This window comes from Rhineura floridana, chromosome 7, assembly GCF_030035675.1.
Source record: "Rhineura floridana isolate rRhiFlo1 chromosome 7, rRhiFlo1.hap2, whole genome shotgun sequence".
NCBI classification, from domain to species: domain Eukaryota; kingdom Metazoa; phylum Chordata; class Lepidosauria; order Squamata; family Rhineuridae; genus Rhineura; species Rhineura floridana.
This window is the reverse complement of record NC_084486.1, coordinates 108,760,199-108,780,894: the sequence shown is the minus strand read 5'-3', so window position 1 is coordinate 108,780,894 and position 20,696 is coordinate 108,760,199. Positions and strand designations below refer to the sequence as shown.

Sequence of the window (20,696 nt, the reverse complement as noted above, 5' to 3'; positions counted from 1 at the left end):
TGCCAGTCCTGGAGGGTTTCCCAACCCATCAGAGGGAAAGGGTAACCCCATCCAAAAAAGAAAATCGCCCAAAGAGGAGAACAAGAGGAAAACACCACACCTCTCACTGTGCTGCTGTGAGCTCAGCAGGGTTTGAATGTTTCATATCATCTATCATTCAGTTCTTTTTGCAACTGACCAAGATATTGCTTAGCCAAGTATGAGTTTTGAGCCTGAAAATCACCATCTGACTGATTGATTAATCATGGGTGGTAATGGTGTGGTGGGTTTTGGTTTTGGTTTTGGTTTTTTTGTGGGAGATGGGATATAAGAAGTTCTGCTGTGTTTATTGGGCTTTCCAGACTGGAGCCCATAACTGTATAAGACTATAACTTAATGACTGAAGGGTTTCCTCTCTTTCTTTTTCCTTTCTCAAGATTGTATAACATCATCTTTTATTCCAATCAAACCATTTAATGATATCAAGGAGCATCAACCAACAGTAGAACTGGAAGAATTTGTCCAAGAATCTACAAAGTACTCCCAGACTTACAGATCATATAAAAACCAAATCTATATATATCCCAAACATCTGAAATATGATAACCAAAAATGCTTCAACAAGGTATGCCCATTAATGGTGCAAGAGCCTTAACAAAACTGCCCTCAGTATGTTTATTCAGAAATAAGTCCCACTGAGTTCAGTGGGACTTACATCCCATAAGTATGCTTAGAAATGCAACCAAAATCTTGATTTCCTTGATTAGAAGGGTGCACAAGCAGCTTTTGGCCCATGGGTAAGATTCCTAGCAAGTACATGATGCTTTCAATTTTTCAGCTGCTTAGCCTCAGCTGTTCACACAAGGGATCTGAGTGTGGTTAAACAGTTGAATACTAGCTTCATTACTCATTTAAAGTGCACTGTGCTCCTAATAATCAACCATTAACCATAAACACTGATGAATTAACCCTTAGTTTGCATTTTGTATCTCTTAACCCTATTCATCTTTGGAACTGCAATCATACCTGCATTTATGTTAAAATAAGCCTTTTTTTGATTGCATTTGGACTGGAATAGCAAAATTTCCAGTGGGTTATACCTCCCTTTTAATTGTTTTTTTTTTAATTTAAAAATTGTATTATTACAAATTCTCAGTCAAAGTTAATGTCCTGGAAAACTGTAGTAGCCAATGGCACTAGAGAAGCAGCTGTCATGTAATGGAACCAGGACCAATTCTAAACACACTTTCATTCAAATATGTTTCACTGAAGTAAATGAGATTTGCTGGGCAAATCCACATGGAAGTGTCCTGTTCAAGTCAATCACATTTAAGTATGTAGTATATACAAATACAAAATTACAGCCCTAAATCTTTAAAATTAATTTTAACATCATTTTGCTTATTACTATACTATAAAGCCAAAAGAGGATTAGAAAATAAATGGTCTTCTTTCTGTGTTCACATGCTGCAGTTGATAAGGGGTTAAATATTTCCACATTCTTTTCTGGCTTCATAATGCTGCTGGGATTTGGTCTCAACTTCACAGCATAGTGCCAGATTTGGAACAAAGCCTTGTGTTTCACACACCTTTAATTTGCATGTAATTTTATGAGCTAGTGATTTTTCATTTGCACCTTTCTATTACAGGCACGGAATATAACTGTGTGTATTGAATTTAAAAGTTCCGACGAAGAAGGAGCCAAACCCATGAAGGTGAGCAGAGAAAGATTCCATTCACAAACAAATATATGCATAAAGAAAAAATTATTTGGAAACCCTACCACTGAAGCTGTTCTAATCTAGCTCTTTTAAAAATGTGAATAATTTGTGGGAATTGCTGGATATGCCCATTCTGCAGTATTACTATTGAAACATTATAAAATAATAACGATAGAAAAAAGGTGTAGTGTGCAGTGTAAGAAAAGAGGTGTCTCCACTCTGGCCGATATAGGATGAACCTATATTAAGGTCCCTTCATAAGCATGTGAGCTAATACAAGTGGAGAGAAAGGTGAATACAGCTTTTTACTCTACTTACCATATTAGGCTACCTCTCTAACGTAAATGTACCCGCCTTTGCTATCAGTGGCTGCATCCCAAAGAGCTGCTTTAGATTCATCCAAGGCCTTTCATGTGCCCTGAGGAATTTTTGACTTCCCCCCCATTTGAACATCTGCCCCTCATGCTATGCCGTAAACTCCTTTTGAAACTCTCATTCATTTCAAAAGTAGTTTGCTGTGTGACATGTGGGGCATCAAGCCCCCTCACCCTTGTGGAACTAGTTTCATAACTCTTTGGACCCAGGCCATCTTGTCTTCTCGTATCATCTGTGGAGTGGTTCCCAATTTTTTTTCTCCACAGACCACTTGAATGATTTTTTTCAGCCTCTTGTACCAACTGTAATGTGCTGTGCTAGATGCTGCATCATTTTTAACTGCATTTTTGCTCCTTTTATTGTATTTCTGATACGTTGCATTTTATTGCATTACAATTTCCATTCCATAGAATTCAAGTGGTAATAAAATAAAATACAAGAAATAAAAGAAGCAATAAAAATACAATTGAATACAATTGAAAGCCAATATGAATGTTTAATGTGGAACATGCTGCAGACCACCTGAAAGAAGCTCATGGACCACTGGTGGTCCGTGGACCACAGTTTGGGAGCCCCTGATCTATGGTCCACTTCAATATCCCAGCCCCATTACAACAGGAGATCCTATTATACTAGGGGAATGCAGGTTGATAAAGCTTTCAAAGCTATTGCTACAATAGTTGTTGGGATACAATCCACAAAAATATAACAAGCAAATTAAATCATAACCTATTTAAAACAGTGTATCTATGGGAAACCTGATGGACCGCTGTTTGCATCAGAAGCATATACATCTGTGCTGCATCATTCACAGAACCCTGATTTCTATGATGAGGTAAGCTGACTCTTTCTGTGACTGCTTATGTGTTACTACTATAACAAATAGATTTACTTAGGATGCATTAAACAGCTAAGGCTTTCATTTCATTATGAAGTATAATTATTGCAATTGCCTTGATGTGGGTATATATGCACACCAGTCTTGAAAATGATTCAGCACCTGGCCAAATCATTTTTAATTATTTATTAATTTGGATATTTATAAACTGCACTTTCATTTAAAAAAACTCATCCCAGAGTGCAGGACACGGAATAATGGGCTCAAGTTACAGGAAGCCAGATTTCGACTGAACATCAGGAAAAACTTCCTAATTGTTAGAACAGCATAACAATGGAACCAATTACCTAGGGAGGCAGTAGGCTCTCCAACACTGGAGCTCTTCAAGAGGCAACTGAACAGCTGCTTGCCAGCTATGCTTTAAATTGGATTCCTGCACTGAGTAGGGGGTTGGACTCAATGGCCTTATAAGCCCCTTCCAACTCTGCTATTCCATGACTGTAGGTGGTGTGCAACATAAAAACATACTACAACATCAATAAAGGCTGATTGTTTAAAAAATCATGGTTCAAAGTCTTATCTGAACAGTACATTTTTAAAAAGATGTCTAATAGAAAGCATGGATTATTCCTGCTGGACTTTTGTTGTCAGGGAGTTCCACAGAGCAAGGCCTGCCATACATGGTTCAGTCTCTAGTAAAGGCTAACCAAACCTCAGGGGTCTGGTGGACCACACAAAGTGCCCCATCAGAAGATCTCAGTGGTTGAGTTGGAGCATAAAGAATCAGTAAAGCAAACCATTTCTGAAAGTCTTCATATGTTAAGACTTCCAGTGATAATACTTTGGATTCTGAACATGTATTGAACCATTCATAAGAACGTAACCAGTTATCTATCTACCACAAAGTTATAAAATTCAGTAACTGAGTAGAGTGTTGTACTCGCATTTCCACTGCAAGCACAACATATTCCACAGCATAAAGACAAGAGGGGAAGCTATCTGTATTGAAACAAGGGTAATGCACTTAAGATCAGGATCAGGCCTTACAGTCCTTCTCTTGCTCTTGTTTGACTTCATTTAAACTAAAGATGGATGCAACACTGTACATTTCAGGTGAAAATTGAGCTGCCTACTCATCTCCATAAGAAGCACCACATTCTGTTTTCATTTTATCATGTCACCTGTGACATAAATGCAAAAGCTAATGCCAAAAAGAAAGAGGCCCTGGAAACATCAGGTACATATACTTTGTTCAAAGTTACATACTATCATTTTAGATCAAGTGTTTTGAAGAAGTTTTTTTTCTGTTCATCATTGCTTCTTTTTATATAAATAAAACAAAAAATTCTAATGCTAATATCTGCTTTTGGGTACAGTGGGATATGCTTGGCTACCTTTATTGAAAGATGACCAACTAGTGTCTCAAGAACATAATATTCCAGTGGCATCCAGCCTTCCTCCTGGTTATCTAAGCCTTCAGGATCCTGCAGCTGGAAAGGTATTGTGTAGTATTTGTGTTTGTGCCCCCCTCCCAATAAGAACTCTATACTTTACAATATTTATAGTATTTGTGCAGTTTTATTATCGTTGGTTGCTGATATTGCCTTATTGACATGAAGGTTAAAAGGAGGTTCACTTTCTGCATATGGGGTCAATGTGTATATGAGTCAATGCCTACAACCACACCACTTTTTTGTGGTGGCTTGATTTTGTGCATGAGCATATTTGTGTAGACATGCATTGCATCACATGGCACATTTTACATGCAGTCTGGATTACTTGAGAGAACTTTCTTCCATGCTCCACCAGGTGTAGATCTGACACAGTGAAATTCAGTGTGAACTGGCCGTTATTATTAAGACACTTAGGTGCTTTTGTAAAGATTGTTGATTGTGATTCCATACATCTGTGATATCTCATACTGAACAGCTACATCTGTTCTAGGCATCTAGAAATAGGAACATCATTCTCTGATTCAGGGCAGTCTATAAAATATGCATGAATGAAGCAACATGACTTTAGATTGGGGTAGCCAACATGGTGCCCTACATATATTGTTGGACTACAACTCCCATTACAGTAGGGCCCCGCTTATATGGCGGGTTCTGTTCCGGACCCCCGCTGTAAAGCGGAAATCGCCGTGAGGCGGAACCCCATTGACTTTAATGGGGTGCGTTGCGCGAAAATGACGCAAAAGTGGCAAAAGCGCCTTTTAAAGAGGGGAGGAAAGCCGCTGCATTCGCGGAACGCTGGGAAGCGGAGTGCCGGGAAGCGGGGCCCTACTGTATCCCTGACTTAGCCATGTTGACTAGGGCTGATGAGTGCTGATGTCCAACAACATCTAGGTAGCTATCCCTGCTTTAGAACATACTTTTATGGCCTGTCCCCATTTCTTATGTATTTTTATTCCCAAGAGTCCTCATTAGTAAGGGAAATGCATATTATATGTCATGTAATAACTGTTTTAATGGTTAAACCAGCTGAGAAAAGCTGTGGACCTTTCTCCCCCTTAGTCTTCAGCCTGACTTACTATTTCCAGGCATTCTGCCAAGCTTAGTAGTAAATAAAAGATAAAACAGCTGGGACTGTAGCCAACAGCATAGAAGTAGACTAGTTCTACTAGTCAAGTTTCTTTCAGAGACCTTATTAGGAACACAAATTAATGTCTCTCCAAGCCACACAATGGGTGATCCCCTGTAGCTTGCAAATATGATTCCTGTATATAAATAAATATGAGAGAACACAATGCCATTTACCAGTGCTTTTAAGCCTGGTCGAAAATGCTGAAAGTCCAATGTCTGACTCTCGCACAAGAAGCAGAGGTTTTGATAAAGGTAATAGAAATCTGGAGGATAGCCTTCAGATATATTGCACAGTAACTTGTTTGATTCTGATTTATTGGCTGTGGCCAACTATATGCATTCATGTAAAATGTTAGGTGTTAATATGTTAAGGGTTAAGATCTTTAAGAAATAAATGTTGTAAAGATGCTCCACTGTTGAACTCCCATTTATTTCCCAACTCTCAAGAATTCTTGGGAGGGATCTCCAACCATTAGCATGCCTATTCGGTTGACTACTGTTGATAAACTTGCACATTTAGGTTTGCATAAAGTCTGACATATAAGGACTCTGAATAGCCACAGGGCAAGAGGAGAATATGAGAACCCTCAATCCTGTGCATTCACAGACTGTCGTGGCAGTTTCAATACCACTGAAAAATATCTTTGCTCCATTCTGTTGAACTTTACATGTGGCAGGAGAAGTTTTAAACATGGTGAGAAACACTCATATTACTAGTCCTGCCCATGTGTTTTAGTATTCATACACTTATTTATTATTATTTATTTATTTATTACATTTATACCCCACCTTTCTTTTCATGATTGAAACCCAAGGCGGCTTACATATGGTTCCCAGGTGGTCTCCCATCCAGGCACTGACCAGACCTGACCCTGCTTAGCTTCAGCAGAAGCTATGTGCCTTCAGACCATAGCCTGGGACCCTTACACTTACACTTAGCACAGCAGCTTTGGGAAGTGTTTCCATGCTTGCTGAAAATTGTATATATGAAGGAATTCAATAGAAGGCTGGCATTCCTGTCTGGGCTAGTGCTTGACCAAGCTTTGGAAAGACTGGAGGATGGGCTGTTTAATGAATGCACAAAGGGGGGTGACATTTTCACTGATCTGGACTGTGTTGTTGCTGATATACCCAGTGTATCAAATTTTGGGATTCGTTGGACCAGGGGTCCTTAAGGAAATTGAAAACACAGGCGTGCAGCAAAGGTAGGCCTTTATTGGTTACGTGCACACAGCCAGTCTCCCATGATGTTTGGTGGAGCTCCGCAACATGGCACTGCTTGCATAGGGTTTTTATACATTTTAGAACAAAGACATTAGCATATCTAATGAAGGGATTATACTATGAGCATTACATAGCTGTTACATAGTGATTACATAGTGGTTATGCTGTCTACATTAACTTCTAGCCAATCAGGTAATTTCTCAGTAATTCTAATATCAGCATATTTCAGCTATGAGCTAACTACATTACAGTGTTATTTTGTCCCAGGCCATGGAGAGCTGGGATGTTCAGTACAAGTTCTGTTCCATTTATCTTATCATACAAGGGTCAAGCTGTACTAAGCATTCTAGACATACCAGTCACCATGGATACCAGGCCGAGGAGACAACCTCAAGGAGAGGATTTTTAGCTGAGAGAATGACGGAATTTTTATAATAGAAAATATTAGAATAATTCTAGTTCTCTACAGAAATATATTTGTATATAAAAACAATCTTCCTTCACTAACATATTAGCACAAGCCACAAAAACATGTTCACACATCCTTTGCATCACAAATTAAGGAATTCAGTAGAAATGTATGTTTTTGTTGTTTGCAGCATAGTGGAAGTGACATTAAGTGGGTAGATGGAGGAAAGCCACTCTTCAAAGTGTCTTCATTGGTTGTATCAACGGTTTATACTCAGGTGAGCACCTTTATAAAAATTTATCTCAATGCAAGGCAGTGTGTAAGAGAGAAATACAAAAGCTATGTGTAGAATTTCTGTTTAATATTCAACAGCAGCTTAGACAACATCAGCCTCGGAGACAGTATCACCCAACAGACAGCAGGACTCACTCTAGACCAGATGTCTGTTCTAGAAACGTGAATCCTCCACTTGCCCATGCTGTTAAGTGCAACACAAGTAGAAATGGGCAAATGGCAGTCATAGGGGCAAGTGACAGGACTTGGATAGGATCTGGGAAGCCACTCTCCCTAGCCATAGACTAAGACTGGACTAATATGAAATTATCATGAAGAAAGACAGTTTCTCATTCAGTCTGAGTAAGGGCTTAGAGCAGGTATGGAGAACCTTTGACCCTCCAGATGTTACTGCACTACAACTCCCATCATCCTCAGCAAGCTTGGTCAGTGGCCAGGGCTGACAGTAGTTATAGTTCAGCAACATCTGGAGGGCCAAAGTTTCCCTGAACCTGGTGTATCACTTTGGATCAAACTAAGTGTTGGTAGTTTTGGTACTGAACTCTACAGTTGCTAAGATAGTTTGATATGATTTGATATGTTTTTAACTATGGATATTTGTACTGTGCGTGCATACATGCGCGTGTGCACGCGCACGCCCTGCCCTGTACTCCAGTTGGAAGAAGGGTGGGGTAACATGTAAAAATGATACATGTATTTATAAATAAACATTGCTGTTTTTAGGATCCATATCTGAATAGATTTTTCCAGCAGTGCCAAAAAAGAAACAGAGATCTCTCCCAACCACCTACCTCAAACTTTATCATCTCCTGTAAGGTAAGATGATAATGGTAGTGCTAATGATAATGCTGAAGCATGCTAACGGTAGTGATGAAGACAAGATTACAGCTAAGTAATGCTGTATTATAGCTTTGTGTTCTGAATAACTCTCATTGTATTAGTTTTTAAAATACATATATATATATATATATTCATAATAATGGATGGCATATTGTTAAATAGGTCCAAAGCAGCCTTGCAAATAACACTGCTAACCCACAAAAAAAAAAGATTTAGCCCAAATGTTGTTGTCCCATGCAAAGTGTTTACTAGCTTGTACATACCTAAATTCACCATTCATATGATGGATGCTTCAAAGAGAAGTGATTCAGTAATCTCCCAGTTGAGAAAAAGGTTCTTGCCTGGTCGCCTAGACACAATTTTTATATTGTGACCAAGCAAGTGGCTCTTTACAAGATTGTTCAGGAGCATTCAAAAAAACTCCAGGATGCACAATTTTTGCCTTCCTTCCTTAACATCCAGGAAGTTAGTGATGGAGAATTTTCTCCTATGGGATCTTTTGCTGGGGGTCCTTGAAGAAATTTGAAGACACAGGCTTGAAGCAAAAAGTAGGCCTTTATTCTTTACAAGCATATGCGGTGTCAGTCTCCCTGAGACATCCAGGAGAGAGTGCACTGAGGCACTGTGTGCAAGCTCTTTTAAGCAGTACAGATGCAGCATGTGACATTAGTTCACCAATCCCACAAGTTCCTTCCCACATAACATCACAGTTCCTCCTCTCTGCAATCTTTCCAAACCAATCAGAAAGCATTAGGTAATATACTTCTTATTCCAATTTTCTGTCTGTCTTACTAATATCACCATTGTTCTGCTGTCCACCTTGACTAATGGTCTTCCAGGCCACTTGAAGCCAGTTACTATTGTGAATGTGCCTTCAAGCAAACCCGGTACACCCATTGTTCCATTGTTCTTGATTGGCCAGGCTAACATGTTCCTTAATGATGCCAGGTTGGGTTTGGCTTAGCTTAGGGTGCCTGAAAGTTTATGAGCATTTACAGTTGCTATAGGTTTCTTATTCCTTATATTTTCTCAGAAATCCCATTCCTTACTATAAAAATACATGGCTATAGAGGAAGGGTTAGGATTAAGGTACTGTACTGTGCTTGGAGACCATACATTTAAGACAAGGCATTGGGTAATTCTGAATCAGCCCCTGTCTCTCAGACTCAGAGGAATGGAAAAGGCAGACCACCCCACAATACCCTTTTTACTATTAATACCCACTTACAAAGTTGTATTCTACTTATTAAAATTACAATTTAACTCACTGGGTTATTTTAGAAATCAATATTAAAGCTTAAAGTTTATCTCATTCCAGCTTTGCTAACGTTATAAACTTTCTCCAGTAGTTGGAACTCTGGATCTATAAAATACTAAAACAAAGAATGTAATTGCCAACTATGTCTTATATCAGTCACAGATTATATGAATACTCTTTTTGCACTTGGTGTGCAAAGCGGCCTCTGCTGCCCTCCCTGGCTACTTTGCTGCATTTGCAGTGTTTTAACTTTTTTGCACCCCAGGGGGAAATGTTTGCTTGTGTGGGTATGCCTTAGTGGCAGGGCAGGGTCTGGGAGCTAGTTGAGTGAGAGAGATGACGCTTGCTAGCTGAGAATGTGTGTATGTCGGGGGGGGAGGGTTGAACTTGGTTTGATGTACAAAGATCTGAGCACTGGCCTCCTCCTGCCTCCCCTCCTCCCCTATCAGCAGAGAGACCACCACTTCTATCTTATGGATAGAAATAATTATTCTACTACTTTTATGTGTGTGTTTTTATTTTTAATGTTGTTTTAGGATACTTAGGTGTACAGCAGCCAAGACCAGCACCTTGTACGCATTCTAGGGCTTTTTTTAAAAAAAGTAACTTAACTGTAATTGTAGTGATTGCTTTTCAGTAACGGTAAAGTAATCAATTCCTTTCAGAACAAGTAATTGTAATGGTAATTTTTTCCTTTATGGGGCCATGTAACAGTAATTGTAATTTGTTCCTTTTTAAAAGTGATCTTCCAAGCTCTGGTCCAAAGACCCATCTAGTCTAGTTTTCTGTTCCTACAGTGAGCAACCAGGGGCTTATGGGAAGCTCATAACCAGGATATGAGTGCGGTAACCCTCTCCTGCTCATATTCCCCAGCAACTGGCATTCAGACATGATGCCTCTGATCCTGGGGGTAGTATACAACCATCACTGATAGCTTTGATATCATTGACAGTGGTCATGGATAGCTTTATTCTCCATGAATTTGTCTAATCCTCTTTTGAAACCATCCAACTTGTAAGTCGCCTAGAGACCGCTAGATATGAGGCAACCAACAAATGAAATAAAATAATAATAAGTTGGAGTCATCATTACATCCTGTCCTAGGACACTTAGTCTATGTTAGGGATGTGCTAGAATTCCACCCAATTCAGATTTAGTACCTAATTTTCCATTAATTCCTTATTCACTAGCATTGCAGATAGGATTTTTATGTAGCGATTTTCCACTGCTATTTTTGGGAATGGATTTATTTTAAAAAATCTGTCTAAAATATTGATATTTTATTGATATTTTTATTGATATTTCCAATATTAATATCAATATTTTTCAGAGGGGAAAAAAAGTTCCGTAAAAGCAGCAGTTTGTGGACAAAGAATAAACTCGAATTGATACCAGCCTGTTAGGTCAGTTAAGCTTTTGAACCAGCACCAGCTAACGAATCCCATCCCTAGTCTACTCTCACTGTTTTTATAAACAATAATTGTCTTATTTACAGGTGATCAAACTACCCCTTTAAAACTAACTAATATTTCTTGGCCACCGCTATTTCTGGTGTCACTTTTGTTATGAGGTAAATGTTCATATTGCAATGTGTGATTAGTGATGCTCTTAGAATAGCCCTTACATGTTTTAATTCAAGAGTATCTGAACAATGTTCAGCCAGTAAGAACAAAACTTAAAGCTCAATCAGAACCATTATGTCATTCGTTTGGGGTTTTCCTTATTCAAACAGCTGCAAGATACAGGGGAAGTGGCAGGATGAGGAGATGTGATCATTTACCATACACCTGCCTTTGTGGTAAATTCTCCATAGCTCATTTTGCTGACACTAAGGGAAGTAGGCTTCTCTTGAGATTCCTTAAGGCAGCCTTTGCCAACCTGGTGCTTTCCAGATGTTTTGGACTACAACTCCTATCAGTCTCAACCTCCCAGGGGCTGATGGGAGTTGTAGTCCAAATATCTGGAGGGAACCAATTTGAAGGATGCTGCTTTAAGGTTTATAAGACAATGTAGGATTGAGCTGTATATATTTATTTTTCACATTTACACCCTTTTGTCCGAAAAGCTCACAACAGCATTGGATCACTGCATTTATTATCACCGTAATACTGTCACTGTTGGCTAACCATGCATGGATATAGCATTTCAGTACCAGAAGCCTAAAGCTGGTTAGGGTGAGAAAGTGTGACCAGTTCAACATCATCAAGAAAACTTCATGGATGACTTGAATCCAAACCAGATCTCCCTAGTCTCCCTAAAACTATATGTATAGTAAAAGTATAACTCCATTCACTTCACTGAAATTGTGTTAACATGCAACTGTCATGAAGCAATAGACAAATCCCCCCTCTTTTAATGTATCTTTTTTGCATTTTGTTTCTTAATTAGAATTTGCTTAAAATTGAGAAGATCCATGTCATTGTGAATTTTCTTCCTGTGATTCTGAATCAGCTCTTCTGGGTTCTTGTGCAGAATAAGGAGGATGAAATTACAACCACTGTGACCAGGTTTATTTTCCATTGTATCCATTTCATGTTGGGCTTGTAGTAGGAACATAGGAAGCTGTCCTATACAGAGTCAGACCTTTAGTCCATCTAGCACAGTATTGCCTACATTGACTGTCAGCGGCTCTCCAGGGTTTTGGTCAGGGGTCTCTTCCAGCCATACCTGGAGTGGTCAGGGATTGAACCTGGGACTTTATGCATGCAAAGCATATGCTCTACGACTGAGCTACAGCCTTCCCAACTGGTGTCAGTCAACTTCTGTTTACTTCCATCAAGCATGGCAGTGCCATCTTAACTTTAAAAACAAATATTTGTTTCAAAATATCTTTACGTGTAGTGAGGGAGGGATTGTTCTGTTTGTTTGATTATCTCTGCAACACAAAAGAGATCATATGTAGGGGAAAGGATGGACAGGATACCATGGCTGCTTTTAGAATGCATTTCCACATGGCACATCTCTGGATTATTTATGTATTTATTTTTGGCTTCAGAATGTCTCAATGAGGCTTTCGATTCACTTGCACTACAACCACCAAGCAGAGATTTTGCAACTGACTTCGCAGACGCTGCAACTTTGCTAAATACGCAAGAAGTTTTGGTGTGGCTAGGGATGGATCCATTCCACTCTGCCCAAACTCCAGAGTGAATTGTGGACTGTGGAATGAATGCTACTATTTTTAATCAAATGAAAAATGCTGACTTTCTCTTTTGTTCCTGAACTTTGTAATGTTCATGCTGCCTTAATTTCCTTAGAAATTAAGGAAACAGCACTGAAGTTTGTGTACCTTTGTGAAAATCTGTGTATTAAAGCATTTATAGGATGGGAACGTGGGAAGCTGCCTTACAGAGTCAGACCATTGGTCCATCTAGCTCTGTAATGTCTGCTCTGACTGGCAACGGCTCTCCAGGATTTCAGATGGGGTCTCTTCCAGTCCTACCTGGGTGGAGATTGTAGGGATTGAACCTAGGAACTTCTGCATGCGAAGCAGATGCTCTGCTGACAAGCTACGGTCCTTCCTCTAAAGAAGCAAAGGTTGAGCGAATATGTAGTACTACTCCCAAGGCAGATAGCAATCCAAGCCCCTAAAGTCTAATATGTCAAATGTTGACTTCTAGAACCCAAGACAAGAAGTTCCAGTTCCACACATATACATATTATTTTCAATAATATAATCCTGTTTTGGCAAGCTAAAACAGGTTTGAGGAGGTTTTTTTAATTCACATAAATAGCCTTTAATTAAGTGGAATTTCTTGTGTTCTGTATTGAATGTCTAAGAACTCCAAAAGGGAAGATGGCAATCATATTTATATTCTTGATCACTCAATAATTTTTACTTTACAGGGTGCTTACTGATATTGTTGCCAAGTTCCATGAAGAACAATTAGACCACTGTATTCAGTCATATGTAAAGGTATTTCATTTTTTTATCATCTGTGTTGCATTACATACATATCCCAGGTTTTCTCTCTGATGGCAAGTTCAATATACATGGTTGTACAAGCTGTGTTATCTCCCCATATTAGCTAACTATGGTGATTTTATCAGTTGATTCTCTTATAAGGATTTCCACGCTGCAAATGGTCAAATTACTTTCGGTGGTAAATTTTAATAAGGAGGGTTTGTTCTTGGATGCTTTTCTGTGTGCTTTGAAATTGCTTGTGCCATAATGTTTTCCTAGCTTTTTTGTTATTTTCTTAAGAAAACTTTTTTTATTTGTCCAAATTACAGTGCTTTTGTACCTGCTTATGGTATGTGAAATATTTTTAATCTTCTGGCATGATTCTTTGCACATTATTGTGAGTCTGCACTGCTTGTTCCGTCTCTCCTTCATTCACTTCTCTCTCAAACTGTGTAATTGAACTTGCAGGGATATTTAGGAAGTCAGCATAAAATACGTAAAGCCTTGTATGTAGTACTAACATAAGGGCCCATAATTAGCTGGCACTAAAAGGTTATTCACTCATTTAGCAAACTGGGTATACTGAAGGCCACTTAAAGGCAACAGGATTCCACTTGCCTAACATGTCCTTTTGTTCTGTTATTGCTGTTACTCTTATAAAAAGCTTCCTTACTATGTTCAACAATCTAAAAATAAATAAAAACACATTTTATATATACAAAAAGTCAGTTCCCAATTTTAATTTACCATGGACCATCTATATCAGCCCAGATTAACTGATCATCTTATTTATTGACCGTCTTTCCTCCAATAAGTTTAAGGCAATGTACATTGCTCTCCTCCTCCCCCCACCCTACCCTTACAACAACCCTGTTAGGTAGGTTAGAATGAAATATGTTGACTGACCCAAGCACAGCCAGCGAGTTTAATGGCTGAGTGGGGAATAGAACTTGAATCTCCATACTCCTACTCCAACACTACACAACACTGGTCTTAACTTGGTAGTGAAAAGAAAAGGAGGAGGTGGTCAGATGGTTCTGCCAGGTCAATGAGTAACACAAATTCAATGCACTCACTGAGAAGTTTGTGCTCCAGATCCTCATTGAATACAACTCCCAAGCATTTATATATCATATATATAGTTCCTTTTAGGGAACTGAAATGATCTATTGCAGGGATTGAGAACCTTTGGCCCTCCAGATGTGCTGAACCACAACTCCCATCAGCCCGGGCAAGCATGGCCAATTTTTATTTTATTTTCTTACATTTATATCCTGCCTTTCTTTCATCAAGGAACACAAAGCAGTATACATGTGGTTCCCAGGCATTGACCAGGCCCAGTCCTGCTTAGCTTTGGCAAGGTGGTGGCCCCATGTGCCTTCAGACCATACCCTGGGAGAGAGATTATGGAGCTGTAGAACATCTGGAGGGCCACAGATTCCCCACAGCTGATCTATTGATTGTCTTCCAGTTTAATGATTTCTCAAATGTGTTGCTTACAATAGAGAACTACAGCTTGCTCTATAATAGATAATAATAAACAATGTGATCTTATCCACTAGCAACCATAATAACATCCTACTGTAATAAAAAATAAGTTCCAACTATTGCCTTTCTGTGTGCTTACCCCCAGAAAAAATACACTGTGGGGTCTCATGGTGAGACGTGAGATGGCAAGGAAGTACAGCAGTTTTCCCTAACCTGGAGCCCTTCAAATGTTTTGGACTACATCTCTCATGAGCCCCAACTACATGGCTATGAAGGCTGGGGCTGATGGTAATTGTAGTCCAAAACATCTGGAGAGCTCCAGGTTGGAGAAGGTTGAACTAGATCTTTCTGAACACATTCACACAAAATGTTTCCATATGAAAATCTCTACGTATAACTTCAAAAATTTCTTGAAGTTAGAAAAAGCAATACTTTGAATGAACTCACAGATGCTGACAAGCCTCATATGGACCGATTCAAAAGCACCAGTTTAGAAAATCCTTTGCCTTTCTGAGCAAGTGAATAAAGAAAAATTAGTGAGTAGTTGACACCAGTGTTAAAAAATAATAATTAAATTAATAAGGAGCACTGCAACACTGGCTTCTAGAAGAAGTTGCAGTTACACTATATTAGTCAAACCTCTTAGAGGTTTTGTATTGCATAAGCAGTATATACATTTTGTTTAAAAAAAATAAAATGAAAATGAACCAGTGAATTTAGGGCTGATTCACACATGCATGTACATTGCTCCAGCATCATTGTTCAGTGACTTTCCGCTGGTTTATTTTAAAGTGAGTGCTTGAACTGCTTCCATTGTATAGCATTGTGTTTGAAGTGATATAAAGGGATATGAAAGGGCTACCTGTGATGTTTGGTATGTGATAGCTATTTCATCCATGCAGTTCCTCACCTGATAATTCATCCTTCAAGCAATAACTGTATGTATGTGAACTTACAATTAGGATACAGGTGTAGCTGAAGCATGTAAAGATAATAATGGCCTAACACTAAAACTTATAGGACCAGACCATGCCTGTATTAGGGTGAGATTTACTGAGTTCTGCATCAGTGAAGTGTCACAGATCATGAAGATATGCAGTCACTTCAGGCAGATATGCGAGCAGATATTAAGTATGAATCCTTTTCTGTGTGGCTTTGTGCCTAGACACCTAAGTGGTATAACAAAAAAAAAAGGAATCTATAATGTATACTATAACCAGCATGGATTTTTCACATTCCACAATGTTGAATTGAAAATATCCCCCATGCCATTCTGATGCTTCCCATAAGCTCATTTCAAAACAAAACCTTACAAAATTTATAGTCCTGAACTAAGAAACACTTGCTTAACAACCCTCTAAATTTTCATAGCAATGCACAAAACAGTCAGAGAGAATAGAGAGTTCAAAGTCTAAAAAGAGGGGGGGGGAACCAGAGCCCTTTTTGACTTTTTTCTGTCAGAGTTCTCATAATCTGTTGAAATTCATTAAAAATCAGCCAAGTTCACAGAGTACCTGTAATCCTATTACTGTCCTTGCCCAATACTCTGACCTTCATCTTCTGCAGTTTAAAAGTTTAAAAAAGGTCTGGCTGATTTTTAATTAATTTAAGAAATTTTGCATTGAACTGAATGATAATGTTGGGCATGCTCAGTAAGAACCAACTATCAGTGTTCTAAAAGCCAGACTCACAGCTGCTTGGCTTGCCTAATGAGGGGGCCACACCCACACCAGACTTTGATTTCACTTGAGACAGTCATGGCTTCCCCCAGAGAATCCTGGGAAGTGTAGTTGGTGAAGGGTGCTGAGAGGAGAATCCTATTCCCCTGACAAAGCTCGAGTGGCCAGAGTGGTTTAACAGTCAGCCACTCTGATTGTAGCTCTGTGAGGGGAACAGGGTGTCTCCTAGCAACTCTCAGCACCTTCACTAACTACACTTCCCAGGATTCTTTGGGAGAAGCCATGACTGTCTAAAGTGAAATAAAGGTCTGCTGTGGACGCAGCCAGGGAAAGCTTTGGTTTAAATTTGCATGGGAGGCTACATGTGCCTGCTGTAGAATAAAAACGCAGGGGAAATGCTGAAAAGCAATGATACTGTTCACAATGTTTTCCTTTTGGAAAGGAAAGGGGCTTCCCTTCTGCCTAGTGCCCACCCACCTAATCTCCCCTCCCCCTTTCTCCTTCCCTCCCTCCCTTCCTTCTACCTCCCTGCCCCCCCAGTCAATGTTGGACTACGACCTGGGAGACCAGGGTTCGGATCCTCACACAGCCATGAAGCTGGGTGACTTTGGGCCAGTCACTGCCTCTCAGCCTCAGAGGAAGGCAATGGTAAAACCACTTCTGAATACCGTTTACCATGAAAACCCTATTTATAGGTTCACCATAAGTTGGGATCGACTTGAAGGTAGTCCATTTCCATTTTCAAACATGATTGCACAGAAATAAATCCCATTGCACTGAAAAAGTATGCAAATGATCAAACCCACCCTCCCTCCTATCCCCTTCCTTTGGCTCCCCCTCCCCTTCCCATCCCCTCCTTCCCCTTCCCCCTCCCCTTCGTCCTCCCCATGGTCAGTTTTACCTATCTTAAGCATTATTGCACGGGAGGAAATACCATTGAACTCTATAAGCATGCAAATGACCAAACCTGCCCTGCCCTCCCCCTTCCTTTGCCCCCCTCCAATTCACTCCTTCTCCCTCCCCCTCCTCCTGCCCCATGGTCAGTTTTACCTATCCTAACCATGATTGCATAGGAGTAAATCCCATTGAACTCAATAACATGCAAATGATCAAACCTGCCTTCCCCCTCCTTCCCTAATCCTATTCCTTCCTCCTCCCCTCCCCTATTCCTTCTTCCTCCTCCCCTGCCCACTCCAGCCCTCCCTCCCTCCCTCCTGGTCAATTTTACCTATTTTAAGCATGACTGCATGGGAGTAAATCCCACTTAACTCAATAAGCATGCAAATGATCAATCCAATATCAATGCATTCTCAGCAAACTTGCACATGATCCCATTTCTTACCTCCCAGATTAAAAAGCAGAGAAATTCACTAATAGGCAAAAAAACCTTGCAGTTTAAGAACGTACCTATAGCTCACAGATATTTCTATCAAACCTTAAAAAGCAGGGATGAATGCACCAGGGGAGCAGGAGACCTGACCTCCTCTCTGAGATATTGTACTGCCCTACACATTTGGCAAAATGCAAACACAATTGGGGTTGGTCTTTCACAGTCCAATCCACTTGCTCTGTAGCTTGGAAGAATTTTGTAACATGTTTCTCTGAACATATGGTGAGTGGTGGCAATACCTGCAATCAGCCCAAATCATAGAAATAAGCCATGTGCTGTGCTGATCTTGTTTTAGCAGGGAGGAAGCAACACTATTAAGACAGTTGATATAGTTCAGATGGTCACTTTAAATATGTCTGGTTTACTTTGCAATTTTAATGAAGTTTCCTATAGTAAATCATTCTCTTTTGCTTCTGTTTCTGTGAATATGTGAAGTACAGCAACACTTTGCAACACTAAAAACTCCAAAAACAATTGTGGAATAATGGCACTGACTATTCTGCAGAATAGTCTCCAGTGGACATCAGGAATGTCTCAGTTTGCACAAGATAGAACAGTGGGAGGTGAAATATATTCTAGCAAAATTCTAGGTGTGCTCTGTTTTTAATTGACTGTGCCCACGTTGCCTTAAATGAAGTGGTTTAAACATAGCAGGCTGAAAACATGCATCCACTTTTTCCCCACAGCTAGGGGTCAATGCTGAAGTAGCAACATATTGTCATCAGTGTGATCTTACATCAAATTGCAGTTTCAGATTCAACTGTTAATGTACCCAAAATAGAAATAGACCATAACCTCCAGTTTGAAACACAAAAGGCTGTCTTCACCATCATATGACACTGAACAATAAAAAGGCTTTGAAATTAATAAAAATAAAGTTGACACAGATTTGTAGGATGAATAATGAGGGAAATAAAATTTTCTAGATTAGATTCTCTGTAGAAACATTAATAACACAGGAAAGAAGCAAAGAAAGAAGAACACCAACAAACATACAAAAATGTAGTTCTCCATCTTTGTATTCTAGTTTTTTAAGAGCTTATTGACATGCCAGGAAGAATTTTAGGCAATGGATAGAAAACTACCCTACAAGAAAAAGCAATCCCATGGTTAACAAACATTCTAAAGAATGTCAAGGGCCATTCTATAGTTTTACCTAAGAAAATGAGCTATGAATCAGGAACCCTGAATTTTACCTCTGGCATCAAATCACTATGTGGCCTTTAACAAGCCACATCCTCCCACCATGTGGTGTATCTCACAGTGTTGTTATAAGGGTTTGAACAAGATGACAGCCCAATTCACACATCAGGTGAACCATGGTTTACTAGGAACTCACCTATCTGAGCTATTTTGCTCCTCTCCACTCACACAGGGAGGAACTAAGCCACAATCCCTGGATTAACATCATATCTGAACCAGAGATCAAGGTGTGTTTCACTCCAGAGCTTGGAAAAGTTACTTTTTTGAACTACAACTCCCATCAGCCCAATCCAGTGGCCATGCTGGCTGGGGATGATGGGAGTTGAAGTTCAAAAAAGTAACTTTTCCAAGCTCTGTTTCACTCCCAACAAACTATAATCTGCAGCCAAGGTTTGCTCTTGGCTTGATTGTTGTGATTTGTTGGAGTGAAACGTCTTGGTTTGGATGTAATGCTCATCCAGGGATTGTGGGAAAAGTGGGGAGAAATGCAGTGAGCAGAGTTCACTCATTTATGGTAAGCCATAGTTTATGTTTACAATGATGTACAAATGCAGCTAATGTATGTAAAGCTCTTTGAACTCTCAGAAGTATATATAAATTGTTGTTGCACTTTTAGATTACTTTGGCAGCAGGCCAATGTTTGCTGTAAAGGAATTCTTCCCCTTCTCCTTCCTTGGGTTATTCATTACAAAGTATGATGTCATTCTGCATGATGATGTCCAAACACGTGTTGAGTATCCCTAGATACTACAGAACAGAAAGGAAAAGGAGATGCTGTAGGTATAGAAGAAGACAACAAGGAAACAAAGGGCTGCTCTTTCAGTCTATAGCCTTGCATCTCCTATAACATCAAGTTCCAATCTAAGAAGAACATGTGATGAAAGGTTTATTAGGGAGCAATTTCAAGATTAGTTAAGCTCAGTGCTGTTTCATAATATACACAGTACATAATTCTTAGTGCAAGTCACATTCCATTAGCCAAATTATTCCTGGAGCAACAACAATACAAATTCAGAAATGTAGTGTATTGTTCAGGTGTAAATTAGAAAGTAATATGTAAGAGTTTACTTAGTTGTTGCTAAATGTATTCTCTGACTTAATATGATCAGAACAGCATTGGCTGAATGCTTGGTTTGCTGATTTATCCCGTGTTTCAAAATAAAAGTTTAAACATGCGAGTTTAATGCATTTCATACCTTTCCAGATCAGCCAATTGTGAGAGTTTATTGCAAAAGAATGGTGCATGTGCAAGATAATTGCCGTTGTTGATGATTTCATGCTGGCAGGATTGATGCTTCAGTGTTTAAATATATACTTCCAACATGTAATTGTTTATTTCAAAAGGAACGTTTTGAATGTGTTGTTATTCCCCATTATTAGAAGGCTTGGCTTCCCTATTTAAAGTGAGGTGTCACCAATATGCAGATGACACCCAGCTCTATCTCTGTGTTCCATCTGAATTGGGAGAGGCGGTTGAGGTGTTAAACCGGTGCTTGGAGGTGGTGATGGGCT

General features: G+C 39.4%; 1 protein-coding gene across 12 annotated transcripts in view; it reads left to right on the top strand.

Annotated features, from left to right (window-relative positions):
- DOCK10 (dedicator of cytokinesis 10) overlaps nt 1-20,696 on the top strand; it is a 280,049-nt gene that overhangs the window by 179,884 nt on the left and 79,469 nt on the right. For all 12 annotated transcript variants that reach the window (XM_061636814.1, XM_061636810.1, XM_061636815.1 and 9 more), the window contains 9 exons: nt 417-604; nt 1,629-1,694; nt 2,818-2,910; nt 4,027-4,150; nt 4,290-4,411; nt 7,319-7,405; nt 8,146-8,238; nt 11,909-12,027; nt 13,367-13,436. In XM_061636814.1, coding sequence (XP_061492798.1) covers nt 417-604; nt 1,629-1,694; nt 2,818-2,910; nt 4,027-4,150; nt 4,290-4,411; nt 7,319-7,405; nt 8,146-8,238; nt 11,909-12,027; nt 13,367-13,436 — 962 coding nt within the window. The remainder of the gene's footprint in view (nt 1-416; nt 605-1,628; nt 1,695-2,817; nt 2,911-4,026; nt 4,151-4,289; nt 4,412-7,318; nt 7,406-8,145; nt 8,239-11,908; nt 12,028-13,366; nt 13,437-20,696) is intronic.